The sequence below is a fragment of the Delphinapterus leucas genome, chromosome X (genome assembly GCF_059928025.1).
Source record: "Delphinapterus leucas isolate spDelLeu-1000000601 "Yukka" chromosome X, BTC_Dleu_Yukka2, whole genome shotgun sequence".
Classification (NCBI taxonomy): Eukaryota; Metazoa; Chordata; class Mammalia; order Artiodactyla; family Monodontidae; genus Delphinapterus; species Delphinapterus leucas.
In genome coordinates, this window is record NC_143150.1 from 66,412,553 (window position 1) to 66,438,054 (window position 25,502).

Sequence of the window (25,502 nt, forward strand, 5' to 3'; positions counted from 1 at the left end):
AAAGCACTATGATACTTTGCACAGCATATTCTGCCCAGCAGTCATAGCAGCACCTAATTTAGGATGTACTTGGGGATCCCAAATTCTTTTCTTTTTCCAGTTTTATTGTGATATAATTGACATATAACATTGTGTAAGATTAAGGTGTACAACACAATGATGTGATATTTGCCTATGCTGCAAAATGATTACCACAATAAATTTAGCTAACATCCATCACCTCACATAGTTACAAATTTTTTTTTCCTTGTGATGAGAACTGTTCAGACCTCTCTCTTAGCAACTTGCAAATATACAGAACAGTACTTTTAGCTATAGTCACCATGCTGTACATTAGATCCCCAGAACTTATAACTGGAAATTTGTACCTTTTGACCACCTTCGCCCAATTCCTCTCCCCCCACCCCCTGCCTCTGGCAACCACAAATCTGATCTCTGTTTCTATTAGTTTGTTTTTGTTAGATTCCACATATAAGCGAGCTCATACAGTACTTGTCTGTCTCTGTCTGACTTATTCCACTTAGCATAAAGCCCTCAATGTCTATCCATGTTGTTGCAAGTGGCAAGATCTCCCTATTATTTATGGCTGAGTTTTATTCCATGCGTATACATACCGCATTTTCCTTAACCATTCATCTGCTGTTGGACACTTAGGTTATATCTAGATCTTGGCTATTGTGAATAGTGCTGCAGTGAACATGGGGGTGCAGATATTTCTTCAGATCCCAAATTCTTAGAGGCTCTTAGGTCATTAGGTACAGGTAGAAAGGTGTAAGCAGTAGGGAATAAGGCTTGTTGGGTGATACGAAAAGAAATGCTATGCCACCTCCACGTAATAATACCACTGTCTATGGTGGAATTTGTGAATTACTTTAAGAAAACATTATTTTCTTGAGCCCTCAGTCTCTAATAATGCCATCTATCTCTTGCTACCATTCTGGGAAAGGATTTCTTTCCATAATTCCTTGTATATTGCTGGGATGCAAAAAAAAAAAAAAAAAGAGATGAGATCCGAAGAGGAAGAAAATGTTTTCTGCTTTTGGTCACATGTCCTAAGATCTCAGTAATCATCTTGAGGTTTTTATTTATTTATTTGCGGTTTGCGGGCCTCTCACTGTTGTGGCCTCTCCTGTTACGGAGCACAGGCTCTGGACGTGCAGGCTCAGAGGCCACGGCTCATGGGCCTAGCTGCTCTGCGGCATGTGGGATCTTCCCGGACCGGGGCACGAACCCTTATCCCCTGCATCGGCAGGGGGACTCTCAACCACTGCACCACCAGGTCCCATCTTGAGGTTTTTAAGATTCACGAGAGCAGTTTTTTTTATTTTAGAGAAATCGACTACAGAATGATGAGCAGCAGGAACATGTACCAAGAGCTTCTCACAGGTATGTTGTTTTCTTTGACCCTTGACTGCATCCCAGCAATATACAAGGAATTATGGGAAGAAATATCTGCACCCCCACGTTCATTGCAGCACTATTCACAATAGCCAAGATCTAGAAATAACTGAGGGAGTTTCAAATCCTGCTTGGCATGTGTTGCGAAACAAACAGGTTTTCAGTGAGAAGATTTCACCTTTTTCCCATCACAAGCTCCTCCAGATTTCTTTGCTCACTGGGAGCTCTTGGGGCTGCTCAGCTGGTTCCAGCCCTTTGTTGGCAGCAACTCCAGCCAATGCCTGGAATTGCACGTGTGGATTAGTAGGGAGCCCTCTCTTCCCCGTTTTCCTCACTGGAACTGGTGCGCTTCCTCTTCATCTAGATCCTAGCTGTGTCTGAGCACTGTGGTCAGATGTAGAGAACAAATGTTTGGACACCAAGGGGGGAAAGTGGTGGCGGGGTGGTGGTGGTGGTGGTGTGATGAAGTGGGAGATTGGGATTGACATATATACACTAATGTGTATAAAATGGATAACTAAAAAGAACATGCTGTATAAAAAAATAAATTAAATAACATTCAAAAATTTTAAAAATAATAAATAAATAAACCTTGACCTTTGGGGAAAAAAAATGAAAAATAAGATCTAGTTGAAAATAAGTATGCATTTAGTTACATATTCCATATTTCTTCTCTCAACATTGGTATGATACTTTGATGTGTAATCACCACGCTAAACTCAATGCTATGATCATTTATGCTGCCGCATCCATGATTGCTGGACACTAAGCCAATCAGTCTGCTGTTGCTTCCTTGATGTCTACAAATAGCCCTAATAGTTCGAAATTATAGTCAAGAAGTTTGAGGGTACTCTTGTTGCAATTGCCCTACTTAAACTCATAGTACCAAAGCTGCTTTGGGATCTTTTCCTGCGATATATTTTGCCTAATGGAACTGTGTCATGATAAACAAATGATGCTATTATTACTCTGTAGATTGTAGACATACCTCTATTGTTATATGAGGCTGGAAGAATGACCTTCCACCTCTTCCTATCAATGGTTAATAGGCACTGTAAGATTCTATAGGAAAAATTAGTGCAACTCTTTCCATAGCAATTGAAACACACGTCTCAAGAAGGGATCACCCATCTAGAGACTGTCATACAGAGTGAAGTAAGTCAGAAAGAGAAAAGCAAATATCGTATATTAACGCATATATGTGGAACCTAGAAAAATGGTACAGATGAACCGGTTTGCAGGGCAGAAATTGAGACACAGGTGTAGAGAACAAACATATGGACACCAAGGGGGGAAAGCGGCGGGTGGTGGTGGTGGTGGTGTGATGAATTGGGAGATTGGGATTGACATAGATACACTAATATGTATAAAATGGATAACTAATAAGAACCTGTTGTATAAAAAATAAATAAAATTCAAAAATAAAAAAGAATTAGCTTGCAAAGCTGGAAGGAGTTTATATTAATTGGAGTTTAAACCAATATATAACATATAATGTATGTGTGTGTATATATAATATGCAAACATCTATGTGTATATGTACATATGCAAACAACTGAAAAATTCTTTAAAATCTTAAGTTGTTTTTATCAGCCCGATACTTACATACTGATAAAAAAAAAGAATGAAATAATGCCATTTGCAGCAACATCGATGGGCCTAGAGATTATCATACTGAGTGGAGTAAACCAGACAGAGAAGGATAAGTATCATATGATATCACTTATATGTGGAATCTTAAAAAAATGATACAAATGAACTTATTTACAAAACAGAAACAGACCCACAGACATAGAAAACCAATTTTTGGTTACCAAAGAGGAAAGGGCAGGGGAGACATAGAAAACCAATTTATGGTTACCAAAGTGGAAAGGGCAGGGAGGGATAAATCAGGAATATGAGATTAACATATACACATTACTACATATAAAACAGATAACCAACAAGGCCCTAGTGTATAGTACAGAAAAATATACTTAATACTCTGTAATAACTTACAATGGAAAAGAATCTTAAAAGGAATGGATACATGTATATGTGTAACTGAATCACTTTACTGTACACCTGAAACTAATACAACACTGTAAACCAACTATACTCCAATATAAAATAAAAATTAAATTTAAGAAAAGGATATGAAGTTTGTTGTAATCTGTTACAGCAGCAATAGGAAACTAATATAGTCACCAGTTGGTATGTGGCAGAACTGGAATTTTGCAGATAGGTCTGGTGGGCTCCAAAATCATTGCTCTTTCCATCACTACGGAGATGTGGTGCTTTTAAAGAAATGGTGGATGCGACAGTGGAAGGTAAAAAGCTGCAAGAAGGAAGAGCTTAGGAGGGCTGATCCTGGGCTCTACCAAATAACCTTCCACATGGCCTGTTGTTTTTCATTTCAATAGTTATAAAGTTATTTGGATTTAAAAAATAATCTTTTCAAGTAATTGCTAGTACTTCTGGCTAGATCTAAAGGTCACTGGTACTTTAGGATGGATTAATCTCAGTTTTTTTTATTATGTGGTGATAATAAGTGCAATGAAGAAATTGAAGTTTTGATTGGGTGAGGGTGAAGCAAGTAATGTTGAAGTAATGGCAGCACTTCAGTTTACAGACAGGCCTGGGGGCTGGGGGAAGGGCACTGACAATGAAAAGCCGGGGGCCATTCGAGGACAACAGGTACAATATGCCAAAGACGACTCAGCCTATTTCAAACTTCTCCACAGAGAGAACTGCCTGCATGGAAGTTTTCAGATTTCTTAAATTGCATGAGATCCTATTTATACTAGCAATTTCACTTAAACCTTGTCCTCAAGAGCCTTGCCTTTCATACCTTACTCATAACTCATTTCCACAACTAGTGGTCACATCTATGAAAATGAAACTGTTAAGCAAGTAGGGCTGGCTGGCCTGAGGTGAAATTTGTGAAAGAGGCAGCCTCACCTCTCTCATCTGTATTTGAATCTTAGCAAGGCCTTTAAAGCCTTCCCCAACTGGAAGGTTTCTGGCTTTTTGTTTAGTTTTTGTCTGGAAGGTTTTGAAACCTCACCTGGGATGTCACCATCACTGTACATCCTTCTCAGAGGTTAGTCAAGGCGCCAATAGGAAAGGGAGGCTGGCCAGCTAAGTGGATACCTCAGTGATTTTACTATTATATTTCCATTTCTAATCCTATTTCAATACCCTGAATAATCCCAAAGTTTGGGAGGGAAGTAAAACTTCATTTTTCCTTACAAATAGGTTTAAAACCCTTTCCTTAACTTGAAGCAGTGTTTGGGTATGGGGATGCATTTTGGGTGGGATCCTCATACACACTGTATATGGCTCCCCAAAGGCAAGAAAAGCTCTTGCCTCCATTTAGCTCATTTGGGGTAGACAATCTATAAAGAACGTATTATAGACTATAAAGGAAAGGAGGACAATTATATTCCTTTGTTTCTCATCCGCACTAAAAGATCCAGCAGGTGAAGTCTGAAGGAAAATAGATTTCTTCCCTCCCACTCTTAGTGAATGTGTGGTGCTGCCTCCAATCCTGCCCCACCCTTGATTTAAAAAAAAAATAAAATAAAACAGAACACAACACCTAAAAACACAGGATAGTTTGGAACTGTTGGTAGAGGAGTTGGATGATTTAACAAAAGAGACGCTGACAAAAAAAATCATTTTTTTACAATACTATAATTATAAAGTTGAAGGCACATCCTTGGCAGATATATGTTCAATTACATGCTTATGGAAAAACAAACTACTGAATATCTTGACTATAGTAGATGATTATTGCACAACATCGTCCACTGCTGTTTTGGGTATCAAACAATCAATGTTCAACAATGGTTAGTTAAACACTTCTTTAACTAAAAGCATAAGTTTGAGACGCCTGGTTTTGGCTACAAAAGGCATTTACTATCAGTGCCATTAGAGAAGCTCTTTTAATTGAAGAACAAGAATTCATGCTTTTGTGCTTTATCTGGTTACTCATACCAGATAAACTTTCAGAAGGACTACAGAAAGTTAGTGTAAAAATAGCTAATAATTTGGCACGAATCTGCATTTTTTATATTTGGTAAAATAATATTTTTAAAATAGAGAAAAGAAACAAAAATATCCAAAAGGAGTGATTCCAGGAATGTTTTTACCTTATTAAAACAACCAGTAACCAGATGTCTCAGCCAAAGAAAATAATAAAATAGAGTAAAATAAATACTAAGAAAAATAATTTTAAAGCAAGATCCATAAGTAGTGGAAAAAATTCTCAATGAACATACATTCTTGATTTTCAGCTGTGTACATAAAAGATATGCACACTTAAATGTATGGAAACATCTTGCCTACAATGCTATTTAAGCATTTTGAACAAAGAATACATTCAATAAAAGAATAACTTTTAAAAATATGAAGCACAATATAAAATTATTTGTTCACAAGGCATCAAATCTAACACCTAAAACGTTGATACTAAACTATGAAAAATAACATTTCTATTTTCACAACTGACAACCATACTTCTTTAGACTATAACACTAAACAGTTATGTTTTAACCGTTGAAATTTAAAAGGCATCTTTGGATATTTAAGATAAAAGGTGCCCCTTAGTTGAGTCTGAACCAGCACTGGATATTAAAACATCCTTGTTATCTTCAGACTGAGGGCGTGGTTGCTGAGTGAATACAAAAGAGTGACAAAGGAACAACAAATAAAGAACTTCAAATATTCTAATATCAAATTCAAATATAAATCCATTTTCCTTCTATATGGGTAATATATGTATTCTATGAATAAACACAGATGCATACACACACATTTATAAAATTTGTTCTCACTAGTTACTAACTGAAAGCAGTGTTTTTGATCCCCTCCATATGTCTCTCTCCCGGTGACTACAGCTGCTCTATGAAGCTAATGGGAGTTCAGAATTGCAAGAGACTTGTGGTAGAGAATTCAAAGATGGCTATAGATATTTAAAGCAGGATTCTTTATAAACAGCATGTTTTCTGTTCCTGTACTAAGGGCTGAAATTACATCCTTGATTTTTCCCAGATTATATAGGCTGCTCTTCTCATTGCCCTATGACATGTGGATCCCTTGGCATGTGAGGCCAAGTGGACAACTCTAACACACACAGAATAATAAAAGTAGTAACTGGCTATGTTCAAGTGCTTCAGAGAGATAGAAGAGTGAAAGTGAGGGGAAGGGGGAGGGGGAGGAAGGGAGGGAGGGAGAGAGAGAGACACAGAGAAAAGTGTTTCTTTTTCAAAAGTCTATATTATACCTTTGCCGTGCTAGCTATTTCTTCTAGAAGAAACAAGTTGTGGTATGACGGGCCACTGGAATTAAAATAAAAAACAAATATTAAAATTCAAATTGAAAGCATAGAAGATGGCACAGGCATTGGTCTAAAAAAGAGCCTAGACCTACAAACTCATTCATATTTCATTAAAATTGGTTTGCTTTTCTAGATTAATAGCACCTTCATCAAGTTTCAGCTCTGTCTTTAAGATAGCTGAGATAAAAATGAAATCTCTTCCAAATCTGAAAAGTCAGCATGGAATTATGTTGTAAACTTTTTTGAGTGCGTATGAAAGAACAAGAGAAAAAGGAAGTTGGAAAGGAGGGAAGAACCCCATCCGCCACTCCCGCCTGATTTTAGACTCTGCTCTGTAAAAGCGATTTTTGATATTTATCACTGACCTCAAGGGGAAATAAGAACTAACATTTACTGAGCACAAATCCTATGTGCTAGGAATTGTGCTAGCAGCTTTACATATGACAATGGGAATAGATGTTAGGAATTTATGTATGAGTTTTCTTCACTTACATATTCTGCATCTGAAATCCACCTTGCAGTTAACAAGTTAATTTAAATAGTGATACAAGTACCAGATCTCTGACCAGTGTATTAACTCCCAGGCACTCACAGGGGGATTTCTAAATTTATATGTTGATGAGAACAAGCCCGTGAATATGCCAACCACACTAACTAGCAAGTGCAAATGTTTTAAACTAGAGAAAAATATAGATTTAGCTAAAAGGTATCACAACCTAGGGAAATTCTCATTTCTGTATTACGATTTACTGTATTTCTTGGTAAAAGGGGCTTTGTGTAATAGCATTATTTTAAAGTCATTTTGAGAGATTATCTAAAACAATAAAAGACAATTAAAATCTATTAAATTATAAATATCAGCTAAGGTCTTGCATTCTCTCCAGAAAAGGACAAATTTAGTGAATCCAGGTAATTTTATATGACCGGTACATGTTAAACATGGTAGTGTCAATCTTTGGAAAAAAATCAATTGTAGAAGTGGCTCAAAATCTTAAGTTTCTGAACTGAGGATGATAGATGATACTAAGAACAACTTATAGCTGAACCCAGCAGGAGCGAACTGAAAGCATGCACATAGCTAGGGAGTCACTGAAGGAGGAATCTGATGTATTTTTTACAACAATGGAAAGGTGGGAAGCAGGAAACCATATAGGTCCTGAAGGTCTTTTGAGCTACAAGATAAAGAAACAAACAAGTTACTGGAAAAGTTGTCAGTTATTTTTGTCGATGAGAAATCACCTACACTTAGCTCACTTGAAAGAACATAATAAAAGAAAACACATTGGGGCATCTAAGAAAGCGACGGCTTTGTGACCACCTAGAGGGGTGGGATAGGGAGGGTGGGAGGGAGGGAGACGCAAGAGGGAAGAGATATGGGAACATATGTATATGTATAACTGATTCACTTTGTTATAAAGCAGAAACTAACACACCATTGTAAAGCAATTATACTCCAATAAAGCTGTAAAAAAAAAAAAAAAAAAAGAAAGCAACGGCAAAGACAAAGATGCAGGGAGAAGAAGGGGGAAAGAAAGCCTGTAATAAATAGGCCTGTCTATTTTTAAACAGTTTCTACTATTTTGCTTCTAAAACAGGATTCTTTATACAGTGCTTTGAAAGCTGTTGCTCCCCAATCTGGCAGGGAGGAGGGCTCGAGAATCTCCTCAAGATTATGCGCTCAAATCTTCAAATTTTCAATGATCTTTTCTTGAACTTTTTTTTTTTGGGTCAAATAAAAATTATCTATGACCTTAGCAGCAATTCAGCAATCTTCAGCTGTAGGACTTGTAAACCTCCCTGGTCTACCTTATCTGTTGCTAGTGAAAACAAAAAATACTGGAAATTCATTTTCAATAAAGCTAGGTTCCAAGCTGATGCCCTGAAAAAGATATTTTTGCCATTAGACAAATGCAATTCAAATAGATTCCCTAACATAAGAGCATGAGACCAACATAAAGCCCTGCAATATTTTAAAAAGCTAAGGTGACCATGAATGCTGTGTCAGTGCAGAACAACATCATCTAGCAGCACTCTCTGTGGCCTGTTACAACGCACTGTCGTCATCTTCCCTGCAGTCTCCCACCAGGAGTGAGTGCTTGTCAGGTTCACTAGTACCAACACTGTTCAGTGATCGTTTATCAGACAGCAGTGAGTTTATGGAGGCTCTGCTGTAATTAACAATCCGGTCCAGCAAACCCAGTTTGGGAGAATTTCTTGAGGTATCATCTATTCCAACATGAACACTTATTTCTGAAGGACTTTTCTGTCCCATCTGGCCTCGGGCATGTAGTTCATAATTCTCATAAGTTGGTTTCCTGTAACTGAAAAGATGCAAAAGTATACTAGTTTGAAATAATCAAATGTGAACTATCCGCTTGTTACATTCAAAAATGAAAAGAGATTAACCTGGTTTGAAATGTATAAAGGTGGTCAAAAGGAGTTGTGTGAGGTCACATGATCAGAAATCCTACTTCTGAGAGCCAGTGTACTAGATTTTACCCCACTCAGTGCTTGTGGTTGCTCTGTATATACTACATAAGGTGATAATTACGTAGTTAACATTTATTATTAAGAACAGTTTGGGCTTATCATTGACCAATACAAGAATAAAACCTAGCAAGACTGACTGTGGGTGATAAAAGGAATATAAAAGAGAAGCATGAGCGAGCTATCATACTTACAGTTTAAGGAGGAGTGAAGAAAGTACTACTGAAACAGATGAAGCAGCCATTGCAGCAGATCCCATCCAGGGCTGCAAAACCAAACCAATGGGCATAAAAACTCCTAGAAAACAATTTTGGATTAGTTAGACCAAACAGTACTAAACAGATTACCACTGTGTTCCTAATACATATATACAAATAATTTCCTTCTTTGATATTTATTCAGCAATTTATCCTCCTGTTGGTAGAGATTTATGTCGTTGCCAATTTTTCACTAATAGAGTGTTGCTGTGAACATTCTTGTACATGCCGCCCTGTGCATGTGTTTGAGAATTTCCCTAGGGTATATACCTAGAGGTGAAACAGCTAGATTATAACATAGGCACACCTTCAACTTTAGGTAGATATTTCTCAGTTGCTCTCCAAAGTGGCTGTACCAGATCACAAACCCTCCAATAGTGTATGAGAGTTCATATTCTACAAACTCATCCACACTTGGTTTTCACAGACATTTTAAAATTTGTTCATATGATGGGGATGAGATAGACTTACTGTACTTGTAATTTTTATGTGCTTATCTGTATTTTTTCTACTTTTTATACAGTGACCGTATATTACTTGTATAATTTTTAAAAAATAACTTGCTCCATGAATTAATCTCTCTGGACTTTGTTCTTTTACTCTTTGTCCTCTCCATCTGTGTGTCCCTGTTGATAAACAGTTTTGTAATTGTTCTCATGTTATCTCATGTCCTTCTTTGGCTCTAAAACCAGAGAGAACAAGAAGAAAGTGATAACTATTTTTCTTATGTTATTACTAATACTAACATCTACCAAGCCCCTAAGTAATGGGGATGATCGGATGCTTATTAAATAATTCTAAACTGCCTTTTCTTGGTCGTATTCCTTTGTTCAATTTCTCTCTCTGTCTTTCTCACATCTGGTTCCCAAACTTTAAAAAAAACTGTTGGCTATTAGAACATTAAGAAAATTCTCTGCATGCTATAATTACAACAATGAAACAAGACAAAAACCAATACAGAGTAAAAAAGACCAGAAAGATGTATACTAAAATACCAACAGTAGTTGTATTCGGGTAGTGAGATTAAAGCTAAATTTATTCTCTTCAGCAAAAACTAAATGAGTAAGCAAATAAGTACGTATGTGTGTGAGAGTGTATGGAGAAAAAGATGAAGCAATGTGGCAAAATATTATTAACTGGTGAATTTCGGTGAAGGGTATTTTGTTTTATTGTATCATTTTTCTCCTTGTTTATGTACATTTGAAAATTTCAAAATACAAAGTTGAAGGTAAAAATAAGGTAAAAATAAAATAAACCTATCAGAAGGCTTATACATTCTAGGCCATAATGAACATGCTGAAAATTTAAATTATTGATTTTAATATTACCTCTCACCATACCAGCAGGCTACATACAAAACTGAGCTCAAAACTAATAATAAGAAGACTAAAACTTCCAATACGGTAGGCTTCTAACGACTTCATGAAAAAAGCAATACAAGTTAACTGTCACATACCAGCAGCTATGGGAATTCCAATCAGATTATAAATTAGAGCAAAGACAAAATTTATCCGAATCCTCTTGACTGTCTTCCTTGATAAATCAATACTTGCCACTACATCCAGAAGATCATTCTGAGAACAGAAATATTTGTGATATTAGCAAGAGACTGTAACTTGACCAGTAACTTGTATTTGATACTGTGTATACCAAAGATGATGTGTACCTTACGGTAATATGTGAATTAACTACAAATCTGAGATATTGCTAAAAATTTGAGGCTGTCTTGGAAGGGGGTTTTCAGGAATTTTTCTCAGGGTTCTGAAAATACTTTTAGGGTTGTATGCTGGTACAGGGACTAAATCCCACTAAAATAACCTCAGCAAGTATTTGTTGAAGATAAGAGTATCATACGTATATTCCCAAATCTAATGCTTCACTTTAGAAGCTTGTCATTCTCATTTGCTTCGCTGAAATGAGAAAGTCTGGAAGTAATTACTAAGACTTCTCATACTTCCATCTTGAACTCTCCCAGTCTCAATGGCTAGGAGCATGGGAATTCGAAGGGCACAATCATTTTGTTCAATATACGACACTATCCCTGACCGTGTAGAGCAGTCTCACACTCCTCAAAGGTCAGACCATAGGACTTACCCGTATCAAAACCACATCGGCTGCTTCAATGGCTACATCTGTGCCTGTGCCAATGGCAATTCCAACATTAGCCATCGCCAGAGCTGGGGAGTCATTGATTCCATCTCCTACCATTGCTACCCGGTTCCCCTCCTCTTGGAGTTGCTTCACCTTAGCAACCTTGTGGGAAGGTAGAACTTCAGCAAACACCTTAGTAATGCCAACCTACATGGGCAAAAATAAACTCCATTCATTTCAAGAAATATTACTGAGTACCTGAAATATAACTCAGCAATGATGAGCCATCAGTTTCCACCTACCAAATGTCCAAATTGTAAGAGACTAATAATATCCAGGGATAGTAAGGATATGGGGAAATGAGCTCTCTTATATACTGTTGGTGGGTGTGTAAGTTGGTACTGTCTTTTTGGAGGGTATTTGGCAGCATCTATCAAAGTGTGCATGTCATTTGGTTCAGCAATTCCACCCCTAGCTATATTTTGGACATACCTGTACATGTATAAAAATAAGTATGTCCAAGGATGTATATTACTGCCTTATTTGTAAAACAAAATTTTCAAAACCACATAAATTTTTTTTTTATTAGAGGAATGGTTAAGTACATTGTGACGCATCTGTACTATGGAATTCAATGCAATGATGTAGAAAGAACGAAATAAGTTTATATGTTCAGACATGGACAAAGCTCCAAGGCATATATATTGCTATCTGAAAGAAAGCAAACTGCTGAACAAGTTGTACAAAAATGATCCAATTTATGTTCAAAGTACCAGAACTATACATCTGTATATGAACATATAAGCATATGAAAAAGTGTAAGGGGGTAGGGCTGGACAGGGAGGCTTGGGAAAATGGTGACTTAAACGTTCTTCTTTACAGCCTTCTGTATTTTTTATACAAGAATGTATTTATATATTATCTTTATTATTTAATAGAAGAGGGGAGAAGGCATTGCAAAATAGAAAAGACTAATATGAGAAAAGTTTTAGAGGGAAGGCAAATGTGGGGGTGAGTAGCAGAAGAATGCTATGGAAGATGGTTCTATCAGTGGTATCCAGGATGGACTAGAGAGGAACGTGCGTGGAGCTACTGCTGTACTTTAGGCATGAGAGGATGAGAGCCTGGCTTAGGCTGGCAGCACCGGTGGAGACTATCAGCAACATTTCAAAGGAAGCATCAACAGAAACTGTGTACAATGTCACTCAAGCATCCCATGAACTAAGCAAATAGCTTTTTACTTATAACAGTTCCAGACAAAACCCAAAGTCCTTCCTGCATAGTATGCCAATTTTTCTTTAAGGAACCAGATATGGCTACTCGGGGATAATGATACTTCTTTAGCAGCTGAAGGCAAGAAAGGAAACGTATGTGAAGAATGAGAAGTTACCACATACTCCCACCCCAACAACTAAGTAAACCCATTACCTGAGAAGCAATAGATCTAGCTGTTTTACTGTTGTCTCCAGTCATCAGAACTACTTCTAAGCCCATAGATTTCAGAATATGGACTGCCAATTCTGCTTCAGGCTTCACTGTATCAGCGATAGCTATCAAGCCGCACAGCTCATCTAATATAGGAGCACCAGAAGATAGAATTTGGAATATGGTGAAAGCAGAATAATATTCTGACTTAAAATTTCAGAAAGAAATGAATTTTGTTAAGTGAAGTTGTTCAGGACTTGGCTTAACTCAAAATATCTCCAAGACCACATAGACTTTATACCACAAACCCTGCAACAAGCCTCCATACTTGGTTGTGAAAATTTCAGAGTGAGGTAGGGCTTACTAATGAAGGTAATGATAGGAAACTGAAGAGACTTTACTGGATACTAAAATACTTATTTTCTTTCTTTAGAGAAGTATTGGCCAATAGCCCCACTTTAGCTAATTTAAAGGCAAATGAAACTGAAAATTCATACTTCACCCTTTTTAAGGTGAAGGGGTGGATGGAAACAAAACTGGCATTTTATACTGGGAAAAAATCACTACAAGTAGCTATTTTAAAAACAAAAATAAATGGTATTTTCTGCTTCTTCCTGGGCCTAAAAAGGCCATAGTAAGATAATGCCTTCATACTTAGCAAGGATTATAAATGTTGACTAATTAATCTCACAGCTAGAAATGTACCCTAAGAAATAATTTAACAAAATACCTAAAACCTCAAAGATGTTTACTGTGGTGTTACTTACAACAATAAAATATTAGGAGTAGCTTAAATTTCCAACAGGGGAATGATTAAGTTAGTCATAGTGTATAAGTATGACAAATGGTGCCACATTAAAATACAATTGGAAATATTTACTATTAAATAAAATAAGACAAAATAAAACAGTATGTGTACAAGGAATTTTAAATTTTTATTCAACTTTGAGGTAAAATTTACATACAATAAAATGCACCCATTTATAAACAGTATATGTACTAATATTGTAATTCTGTGTGATGTGTATGAATATATATCCAGAAATGTCAATTAAAACTGACATTGTGTTTAGATGATGAGATTATGAATATTCTTTTACTTTGCTATAATGTTATTTTTAGGTTTTAAAAAAAATCCTTGATTAGCTTTTTTTAAAACCACAGGCTATGGAGGAAAATAACAAAGCCAGGCAAATGCAAGAGAATTTTAAATTAATCAGTAACAATTATGTATTGCTGACATTTTTACTTTGCATTCAGGCTGCTTTTGAATAACCCTCATAGTTCAGATGTCTCTCAAAAATACACAGAAAACAAGTGAAATCATGACACTGAGTCATAGTGTACTTAAGGAAAACCTTACCATCAACTGCTACCAATACAGCAGTCCGACCTTTTCTCTCATGTTCAGTCATGGAATCGTTTACATCGTTATTAATGACAAGACCATTTCTAATCATCCACTCCCGGTTACCAATAAGAACTTTGTACTGCTGAGCATCTGAAGAAAGTACAGAAATGACATTTAGTGAACTTGTTTAATATTTATAACAACCCTTTAGGGACAGTCTTCCTCTCTAATCTTGCACAGTCACTACGTTGGTTTTTTGGTAGAAAACAGCCTACAACAGTAATTTCCAAGTGTTCAAGGAACATACTGTGCTCTTCCATGTCTCTGGGCCTTTGCACATGAGGAGTGAGGACCACCTGGAGGTCCTCATCCCTCCCTCTTCAAATACCAAACTGCATCATATATATTCTTTAAGAGCCAGTTCAAACGTTACTTTCTTGGTGACGCTTTCCATGTGACACTTCCTTATGATCTTCCATAGCAACTGAATTAAATTAAAAATATTTATTGTGCGTCAGTACAACCATCAGTGTTGGACAAGAACACACAACCATACTGATGTCTCATTTTAAATGTGTGACCACTAACTTTAAGCGGGCCCTTAGTGATGCCTGGCTATTCTACTACATTTCCCTAGTCCATTCATTCTCCATTCCTTCTAGATGGCTACTTTATACCTTCTCTTCTCCTATTCTCATACCAGATGATGACTCTGCTTCTTACTTCAGGAAGAAAATAAAAGCAATCAGAAGAGAACTTCCACAAGCTCTTATTGCCACATCTACCCAACTGCCTGTGCCTGTGTACATACTGATCTAGCCTCTCTTCTGTTATTATAAATGGCCCCTACTCCTATTTAAGGGCAACTTCTCCACTTGCATACTAGATCCCCCTCCTTTGCCTATTTTATATTTATTTATTCGGCTGTGCCGGGTCTTAGTTGCAGCACACAGGATCTTCGTTGCAGCACACAGAATCTTTAGTTGCAGCATGCAGGATCTTTAGTTGTGGCATGAGGGCTCTTAGTTGCAGCATGTGGGATCTAGTTCCCTGACCAGGGATCGAGCCCAGGCCCCCTGCATCGGGAGTGCGGAGTCTTAACCACTGGCCCACCAGGGAAGTCCCCCTTCGCCTATTTTAGAACGTCTCTCCAACAATTCTCCCCTCTCTCTCCTGCATAATCATATTTTCGACTTCTGCTGTACATAGTCCTATCTTTAAAAAAGAAAATGAAACAATCTTCTCTTGATCTCATTTACCTCTCTAGCTACTACCCCATTTCTCTGATTCTGTTCATAGCAAAACTTTTCAAAAGTGTTGTCTCTATCGGCTGCCCTCCAATTCATACCTTCCCATTCTCTTGTGAACCCACTCAAATACAGCTTTTGTCTCTGTTACTCCAAAGAATTGTTCATACAGTACACCAGTGATCTTTAATAAATCTAATGGGTAATTCTTCATCCTCATCTTACTTACCCTATTAGTAGCATTTTAACACAGTTGATCATTCCCGCCTTGAAATACTTTCTTCATTTGGCTTCTAGATCACCACATTCTTATGAGCTACCTCCTCACTCACCACTTCTTCTGTCTTCTTTGCTGATCCTTCCTCATCTCCCTGACCTCTTAATTTGTAGTGTTGCAGGGCTCAGTCCTTAAACCTCTTCAGGTTTAATCTCATTCCCCCTCTATCTACTCTCACTCCTTGATGATTTTTTTTTCTTTTGGCCGCACCTCGCGGCTTGTGGTAGCTTAGTTCCTCGACCAGGGATGGAACCCAGGCCCATGGCAGTGAAAGCGCCAAGCCCTAACCACTGGACCACAAGGGAATTCCCAACTCCTTGATGATTTTATCCAGTCTCATGGCTTTAAATACCATCTATATCAGCGCTGTCCAACAGAACTTTCTGTTATGATGGAAATGTTGTACATCTGCTCTGTTTAATACAGTAGCCACTAACAACATGCGGCTATTGAGCACTGAAATGTGACTAGTATGGCTGAAGGGCTGAATTTTAAATTAAATTAAATTTTAATTAATTTAAATTTAAATAGTCACACGTAACTAAGTGGCTACCATATTGGCCAGCACAGATCTATAAGTGGATGACTCCCAAGTCTACATCTCCAACACAGTTTGTTTCCTTGGAACTCCAGACTTGTGCAGCCACCTGCCTCCTTGATAGTTCCATTTATACGACATCTCCACTTGAATACCTAACAGGCACTCAAACTTAACATATCAAAAACTGATCTCTTGATCACTTTTCCTCAATATTGCCCCTCCTGTGATCTTCTCCATCTTGTTTAAATGGTAACTCCATCCTTCTAAATTGCTTAGGCCACAAACTTTGGCCTAATTCCCCATTTCCAATCTGTGAGATCTGTCAGCCAGCTCACATCCAGGGGAATTCCCTGGCGGTCCAGTGGTTAGGACTCCAAGCTTCTGTTGCAGGGAGCACGGGTTCGATTCCTGGTCAGGGACTAAAATCCCACAAGACATGTCACGCAGCAAAAAAAAAAAAAAAGATATGTCCAGAATTTGACCACTTCTTAACAGCCTCTACTGTTATTACACTGGTCCAAGCCACCATTATCTTTCACCTGGATTATGGCAATAGCCCACTAACTTATCTCCCTGCTTCTGCCCTTCCCCCTACCCCCTGCAACAGTGTATTTTTCCCAGAGCAGCCCAAATAATACTTTTTAAACATTAAGTCAGATTCTGTCATTCCTATGCTCAAAACTCTCCAACGGCTTTCCATCTCAGGGTAAAAACCAAAGTCCTTTCAATGTCCTTACCTCATCCCTTACCTCCTTCCCATTCATTTACTCTGTACTGGCCACTTTGTTCCTTAAACTAGTCAAGCACACTCCTGACTCAAGGCTTTTGTACTTAACATTCCTCCTTCCTGGAATGCTCTCATCACAGATATTCACATAACTTTTTCCCTCCCCCTCCTCAGGTTTCTGCTCAAACACCATCTTCTCAATGAGGCCTACCCTGACCAGCCTATATCAACAGGACCTGCTACTCCCAGCATTCCTTATATCTCTTGCCCTTCTTCATTTTCTTCACAGCACTATCTCCATCAGACAGACTATATTTGCTTATTTATTTCCTCACTGTCTTGTGTTCTCCCACCAGGAATGTAAACTCCATGACATAGGGACTTCGTCTATTCTGCTCACTGCTGATTCTTTAGTGTCTTGAACAGTGCTTAATAAAACCTGTCAGGTGAATGAAATTACTGTGTGTCAGTGTGCTTGATACTGTGAGTTCACAGACAGATAATAAAGAAATCACAGTTTAGTAGAAACAGGCAGGCAAATAAAGAATTCTCATGCAGTGTGCCTAGCACATCTAGAGATTAAGTACAGTTATGACTAAAAAAGAAGAGCAAATATCTCTGCCTATGTATGTCAGTCAGTGAAGGCTTCACTAAAGAGAGATGTGAGCTAGGTCTTCAAAGATGAGAAAATAGCAAATGAGGTGATCTAATGAGCATGAAACGACACGATGTAAGGAGAAACTCTAAGTAGTTCCATATGGACAAAACACAGTGTACGTGGGTGACAGTGGTAAAAGACAAGATGGGTGGTGCAGACAGGCAGGAGATGTATCATGGGGAACAGATCTTGAACAAAATCCACAGAGACTGGACTCTGTTCTGTCGGAGATGGAGAGCCTGTAAAGCCAGGGTCCTTAACAGATTTCCATGGAGGGGCTTTTGGATACATACAAACGTCCAAAACAGAAGTTTTCTGAGTGGTGGGCATAGCTTTTACCACCTTCCTCCAAAGGTTCATGATTCAAAAATAGGTTATAAACCACTGCAATAAAAGGTATTAGTCAGAAAGTGATATACTCAGGTTTGCGTGTTAGAAAAATTACTCAAGCACAGATGGGTGGGGGGGATGCTGGCACACTTAGGTATGTATAGCACGTTTTTGGTCAGATGGATAGACCAACAGGAAACTCGGGAAACTGGCCTTGGCTGCAGATATGGATTTTAGAGGGGCAGTGGAAACCTACAGGTGGTAGAATAAGTGATAAGCATGAACAAGACTGTACAGAGAGGACTTCCCTGGTGGTGCAGTGGTTGGGAATCCGCCTGCCAATGCAGGGGACATGGGTTCGAGCCCTGGTCCGGGAAGATCCCACATGCCATGGAGCAACTAAGCCCGTGCGCCACAACTACTGAGCCTGCCCTCTGGAGCCCGCGAGCCACAACTACTGAGCCCACGTGCCACAACTACTGAAGCTCACATGCCTAGAGCCCGTGCTCTGCAGCAAAGAGAAGCCACCGCAATGAGAAGCCTGTGTACCACAACAAAGAGTAGCCCCCGGTTGCTGCAACTAGAGAAAGCCAGTGCACAGCAACGAAGACCCAACACAGCCAAAAAATAAATAAAATTTTTAAAAAAAGACTGTACAGAGAGAGTATGTAAAATGAACAAAAGACAAAGAACAAAACTCTGAGGACACCCAACATGTGAGAGCAGGAGAAAAGAGGAATCAGAAGAGGATTAGAAAGAACAGCCAGGTAGGTGAGAGGAGAATCTAGAGAAAGCAGGGTCACGGAATCAAGGGAGAAAAACATTTTAGGAAAGAAGAAATGGTCAACATTGTCAAATGCCTTAGCGAGGTCATACAGCAATGAAGACTGAAAAGTGACCACTGGAGGGCTTCCCTGGTGGCGCAGTGGTTGAGAGTCCGCCTGCCGATGCAGGGGACACGGGTTCGTGCCCCGGTCTGGGAAGATCCCACATGCCGCGGAGCGGCTAGGCTCGTGAGCCACCGTTGAGCCTGCGTGTCCGGAGCCTGTGCTCTGCAACAGGAGAGGCCAGAACAATGAAAGGCCCACTTATCGCAAAAAAAAAAAGTGACCACTGGAGAGGGGACTAAATGAGATCACCAGTGGACTTAAAACAGTTTCACTAGTATGGATGGGGCAGAAGCCAAACTGTGCAGTGAAGAAGTGAATTCAGCCAGCCTAGACTACTCTTTCTAGAAGCTTGGATATTAAGGAAAAGAAAGACAGGTAGGATAAAATCTAGATGGGAATACAGTGATTTTGATGGAAGAAATGTTTATATGTTTAGGAGAAGGAGCTACAACAGTGTGTTGGAAAAAAAAGAAACCAGGGGACATAACAGAGCATGAGGTTCCTGAGGAATCAAGAGAGGGTGGGATCTAGGGCAAAGATGAGGGGATTCATTAGGCAAGATGAGGGATACTACTTTCCCTGAAAAAGGAAACATTCTGAGCAAAAAAACCTGAAAGAACACATGTCTGAGAACCTTAAATTTCTGTGTGAAAAATAAGCAGGACAATTTACTTAGGGAACTAGGGGGAAGGCCACAGGAGCTTGTGAAGGATACAAAAGGTTTGGAGCAGCTGTGGTGAGAAATAAAAGAAAGAAAGCTGAACTAAAAGATGGAAGATCAGCTAAGGATAGACTTTATCACCCTCTACTGTAATCAAGGAGCACAGCTGAAAAATGTTCTTGAGTAACTGAGTAAAATAATTAGAAGGCCTACAGTGAAACTGATTTACGAAAATGAAACCATGACACCAATCTTGTTTCTTATATAACAGTTCAGATTATAAAGTTAGACATCTGTTAATAACTGTCCCATAATTGGTACTACAAAGAAAATTAGCTTACTTGAGAGCTGGGCATCAATAATCATGGAAGATGAAGTTGATGACTGTTCATTACTTGTATCTATTTGAACCAGGGATGCATTTTTAATATTATTTTCCTCTATCTTCCAGTTATCCTTGTGTAGCAAGCCTTCGATATTGGTGACTTTACAGCTAATACCACAGCCTGGCACAACCTGGAAATCTATGCAGGTACCCAAGGTTTCAGTGTCCAGCTCCTAACGGATAGAAACAGAAGGATTTCCTCTGCTGTTCTAATAATCCAAGGTCCTCATTAGCAAGATCAAAGATTACTGCTGGTTAATTCTAAATGTTTAGACACAATCTACATGCCTGGTTAATTCTGAATGTTTAGAATAAAACTATCACTTATCATTGCCTATTTGACAGTGGGTTTTTGATAAGGACGAAGGAACAGAGCATTGCGTATAATGTTCAAAGTTAGAGGAGAAGCTCACAATACTTATTTTAAATCCCACTTTATAAGATTTATACCAACTTTAAGGAAAGAAAATGTGGAAGGTTTATCAATTTTCTCTGTCCTTTCCAGTAGAGAATTACAAGTTACATATTTAATTCTATTTTCAAGTCAGATTTTCTATTCAGTACAGGGAAAAGGGTAACAAAAAACAGGGCCTTCAGTTACCAGAGGGTCTCTCTAGTATGATTCTGTGTCCTTAGTGAGCCAAAGAATTCTGGTGACCATCACTGTTTCCTGTCTCTTTATATCTTCATCCTCTCTGTTATTTGATTTGGGTGTAAAGAAGCCAGGTCAGTAATAGTTAATAGGTAAAAAGGAAAGAACAAATAAAGAAATGGGAACACCAATGGTGAAACTGCCATGTTCTAACTGAAAAACTATGTGAGATAATTTACAAAGAACTTATACAAATCAATGAGAAAAAGGTAAACAATCTTATGAAAAAATAGGCAAAGGATACAAGCAAACAGGGTATAGAAAAAGAAATTCAAATGGCCAATACACATGTGAAAAGATGCTCAACCTTATTCATAATTAAAAAATGCAAAGTAAACCATCAATGAATAAATATTTTTTACTTATTGAATTGGAAAAAATAAACTGTTGGTGAGAATGTGGGGAAATGGGCATTCAACTTCTCGTGAAAATATAAACTGGTACACCTTTTTGTGTGGGTGTTGATAATATTTGTCATTTGAGCATTGGTAATATTCATCAGAATTTAACAGCATGTATCCTTTGATCTAGCAGTTGCATTGATAGGCATTGAACATTAGAGATAAATGTGCAAAAGCTGACAAGGATGTTAACTGTACACTGTAAGGGCCAAAAAACCAATCATACAATAGAATACAATATAGTCATTAAAAACAATGAGGCAGATCTATATGTCCTGATATGGAAAAATCATTTAATAAAGTCTTTTTAAAAGGTACCAAAGATTGGTCAATGTATCACCTTTCTATGTAAAGTTTAAAAAATAATAAATGCTGGTATATGAACTAAAAATGGTTAACAGATGCACACTTTTGTGAATATACTAAAAATTATTGAATTGTAACTTTACAAGGGTGAACTTTATGGTATGTGAATTTTACCTCAATAAAGCTGTTATTTAAAAAGACTGTTAACAGGTTAATACTTGTTAAACTTTGGAGAGAGGAATTATGGAAGGGGGCAGGGAATGAGGTTTTCCTTTTTCATTATGTAATGCTGAACTATCTGAATTTTCCTACCATAAATATGTATTACTTCTATATTAATTTTTTAGTTGACTGGGGTTATCTGTGTGGTAGGGTTATAGTTAATTTTTGTTTTCATCTTTATACTTTCCTGCATGAAGAAATTAAGACATACAAAATAAAATGAGAAAACATGAGTCTCTCTAGCTTCATACCAACTATATATATGTAAATCATGAATAAACAAGGGAAAAATTGTACCTGCTTGCAGTATTTGGTTATTGCTGCTCCTAGAGGGTGTTCACTGTTACTTTCAGCAGTTCCCACAATGGCCAGGATCTTATTGCATGACATTCTGTTACTTTCCACTAGAACCTTTACTTGATTCACTACTGGGGTTCCATGGGTTATGGTTCCAGTTTTATCAAATACCACTACCTTTACCTGTAAGAAAATCAACATACAATGCACCTATATGGCTTGATAATTCTTAATATTAGCTTTCCAGAAATGAGAAAAAGGTTTACTTTGACAAACACATTACTATCTTGTTTCGTAATAAGCTGACCTCTGATTTAATTGGACTAAATAAACTGTCTTTGGGAGAATAAAAAGAAGGGAGAAAAAGGGAAGAAATATCCTTAGTTACACCTAATAGCCCTCCCTTGCAAATGTTCAACGTACTGTGGACATATGTTAAATAACTAGAACTACTTGTTAAGAGTTGACTGTTAATAGGTAATTAAGAGATGCCTCTAGTGCTTCCAGGGAAAGAGAAAGGCTTTCAGTACTAATGAATAGATCTGTAGGGGAAATCTGGGCAGTAGGCAAATGATTATAAGTAAGTAATTAAGTTGAAGTGTGCACCAGATAAGACCTTCTGGGTTGCTTTGACTTTATTGGCTCTAGATGAGAAGCCTGCCCTGAGAAGAGACAGCTGGGAACCAACGAGGGACACTCAGACCAGGTAGGAAAAAGGAAGAGTCTGGAACTAAAGAACAGTCACCTCACAGTAAACTCGGATAATGAAACTTGAGAAATGAATAGCTTGAGGAACTGAGATGAAAAGAGATATGACAATTAAGTACAAAGCATGATTCTGGTTGAAATTAAAAACAGCTATAAAGGATTATGGAGTCAGCTGAGGAAACTGGAATATGGACAACAGATTAAACAAGAGTATTAATATCAACTTCTTGATTTTGATCTTTGTACTGTGGTTATGTAAGAGATTGCCCTTGTTCTTAGGAAAGGGGCTTCATATCTGCAGTAAAGGGTATATGGGAGTTCTTTATACCATTCTTTCAACTTTTATTTAAGTTTGAAATCATATCAAAATTTAAAATTACTATAAAAATTAGTAGCCCGTATTCACTGGCTAGATGAGGTTCCAAATCTGTTCTAAGTTGTGTTCTGTGTTTACTACATGCATCTCTTTATAGTTTATATCCTCATAATAAGAACATACTAGAAGGAACATGGTTTTAGTTTAAGTCAAATAGCCTTGATTGAGATTGTGATGGCAATTCCAATAGGAGAGAGATCAGGGACAGGATTATATTCCTCAAGTCATAGTTGCAAACTGTCAGCTGGTGGCAGCAAAGGCAGAGGAACAGCAAGCCCTATCTAATGGTGAACAGCACAAACATGGAGCCACACACAAACGGGTTAGAAGCCTGACAGACTTGGGCAAATTGCCTGAGCAAATATCTATGGTGTCTTCCTGCCCTAGAGACCAGTCTAATCTGAGCTGGGATAGGACTCCAGGTTTTCCACACCAGGGTCTACTCTAAAGAGAGTAGGTCTGGAGTAGTTTTAGAGGTCTCATATAGCTAAGGCCAATCCAGAGCAGAACCAAACTGACACCTTTCCTACCTCAACCCTCACGATAGTGCCAGAAGAGGCTCAGCTTATGGGCTATGTAGAAATAATTTAAGACTCTATTTTTCAATACGGGTGCTATTGCCAGTTTGAATGAGACAACTCTTAGTTCTGGGGAGTATCTTACCTTATGAGCCATCTCCAATGGCTCACCACCTTTGATTAGTATGCCATTTTGAGCGCCTACTCCTGTACCCACCATCACGGCAGTTGGAGTGGCCAATCCCAGTGAACAGGGGCATGCAATGCACAGAACTGTGATTGAGGCTTGGAAAGCAAAGCGTATTATTGTTTCTGTTCGGGAGATACTTCTGTTGTAGCCCTTGAGAAGAAACGCATGAATTTTGATTACTGATTCAGAGCTGGATAAAACAAAAGGAACAAAGCTTAACTCTATTTAAATAAAACCAAAATTTTGGAGTCACACATAATCCTGCTTAGCTACCAACATACGTTTTAGCTATTAGTAAGAAAACACTTTTTTTCTTTTATGAATATAAGATATTGTTGATATAACTGGTAAACAAGTTACAGTCCTAAAATCAAGATTTCAATTTTGCTGATTCCAGAGTTACAAACTATGGAGTGAATATAAGGAACATAATAAAAGTCAACTCCCCCCCCCATATTGAGAGAATAAGTGTTTTATTAGGGACTTTCAAATATAGCTGCAAACATACGACCCAATTCTCAACATATTTGATCCTGAACAAAAATAATTCTGTACTTCTGTACACTAACACCATAAAGCTGTCTTTCACACTATTCTTTAAAGACAATGAAAAAAATCACCCAGTTTGCAAAGGTTGCTTCACCACATTTCAATAAAATTCTTTTGGACAAAACAACGTGAACTGAGTATATCTGGTAGTATAGCTCTTAGTGACATTGAGTATTTGCTTCTGTGGTTAAGTGTGATCGATAGTATTAGGAGAAATCTCCTAAGGACTCCCTGAACTCATGAGAAAAATTCCTGAAGGAGGCACATTCCAAAATACTTCCCAGCAATCCTCTTGTTCAATGAGTACTCAACCAATATGAATCATTTAAAAAAACTTTTTAATATTATACTAATGACCATATCATGTAATAGATACATAGATGTTATGATTCTACCTGTTCTTTAATTGAAGGGAAAAACAGCATGAAACAGTGTACAGCATGGCATTTTTAAAAGAAAGAAACACAACAAAGTAAGACTTTCTTAGAAATAATGGTTTTACAGTGCTATGTTCTAAGTTCTCAAATACTTAAACTAAGTGATCATCTAAGAGTTATATATATAGAGAGAGACAGAGTTGGAAGAGATTTTCATAGACATCTAAGCTTATGCTTTCATATATGTCATAAGTGTATGTTTTCATCTACACTAATTCCAACCCTGAAATTTAGGTATTATTATCACTATATTACAGATGACAAAACTGAAGATAAGAGAAATTCAGTGACTTAAAGGTTTTATCTCTAACATGAGGTACAGTCCAGGTCCCATACGTTAGAGAACATCATAGAACTAGAGAAAAGCAGACACTAATATTATATTTATAAAGCACTTAATAAATTACAAAGCATGCCTAATATATATCATCTTTTCTAACTTTTACAACTGCAAGTTATGTTGGATGAGCATTATTAAAATCTCACTTGAGAGGTGAGGAAACCGAAGCTCAAAGAGAAATCAAGTTGACCTAAGATCACACTGATGGTATGTGGCAGAGCTGAGATCCCAAGATTTTCCTCAATATATCCATTGTCCTTTATGAAAGCAAAATCATGCTGGGACTCAGACTAAGTATAAAATGTGAAAGGTCACTATAGGCATACCTCGGAGATATTGTGGGTTCAGTTCCAGACCACCGAAATAAAGTGAGTCACAAGAATTCTTTGGTTTCCCAATGAATGTAAAAGTTATGTTTACACTATACCGTGGTCTACTAAATGTGTAACATCATTATGTCG

At 37.7% G+C, this 25,502-nt stretch overlaps 1 protein-coding gene across 1 annotated transcript in view; it reads right to left on the reverse strand.

Annotated features, from left to right (window-relative positions):
- Window positions 1-5,054: 5,054 nt before the first annotated feature.
- Window positions 5,055-25,502, reverse strand: part of ATP7A (ATPase copper transporting alpha) — a 122,034-nt gene continuing 101,586 nt past the window's right edge. The window contains exons 15-23 of the mRNA XM_022580846.2: window positions 23,671-23,865; window positions 21,924-22,106; window positions 20,002-20,218; window positions 14,342-14,479; window positions 12,982-13,124; window positions 11,557-11,760; window positions 10,919-11,036; window positions 9,400-9,502; window positions 5,055-9,039 (exon numbers count right to left, since the gene is read on the reverse strand). Of these exons, the coding sequence (XP_022436554.2) occupies window positions 8,763-9,039; window positions 9,400-9,502; window positions 10,919-11,036; window positions 11,557-11,760; window positions 12,982-13,124; window positions 14,342-14,479; window positions 20,002-20,218; window positions 21,924-22,106; window positions 23,671-23,865 (1,578 nt within the window). The 3' untranslated portion in view covers window positions 5,055-8,762. The remainder of the gene's footprint in view (window positions 9,040-9,399; window positions 9,503-10,918; window positions 11,037-11,556; window positions 11,761-12,981; window positions 13,125-14,341; window positions 14,480-20,001; window positions 20,219-21,923; window positions 22,107-23,670; window positions 23,866-25,502) is intronic.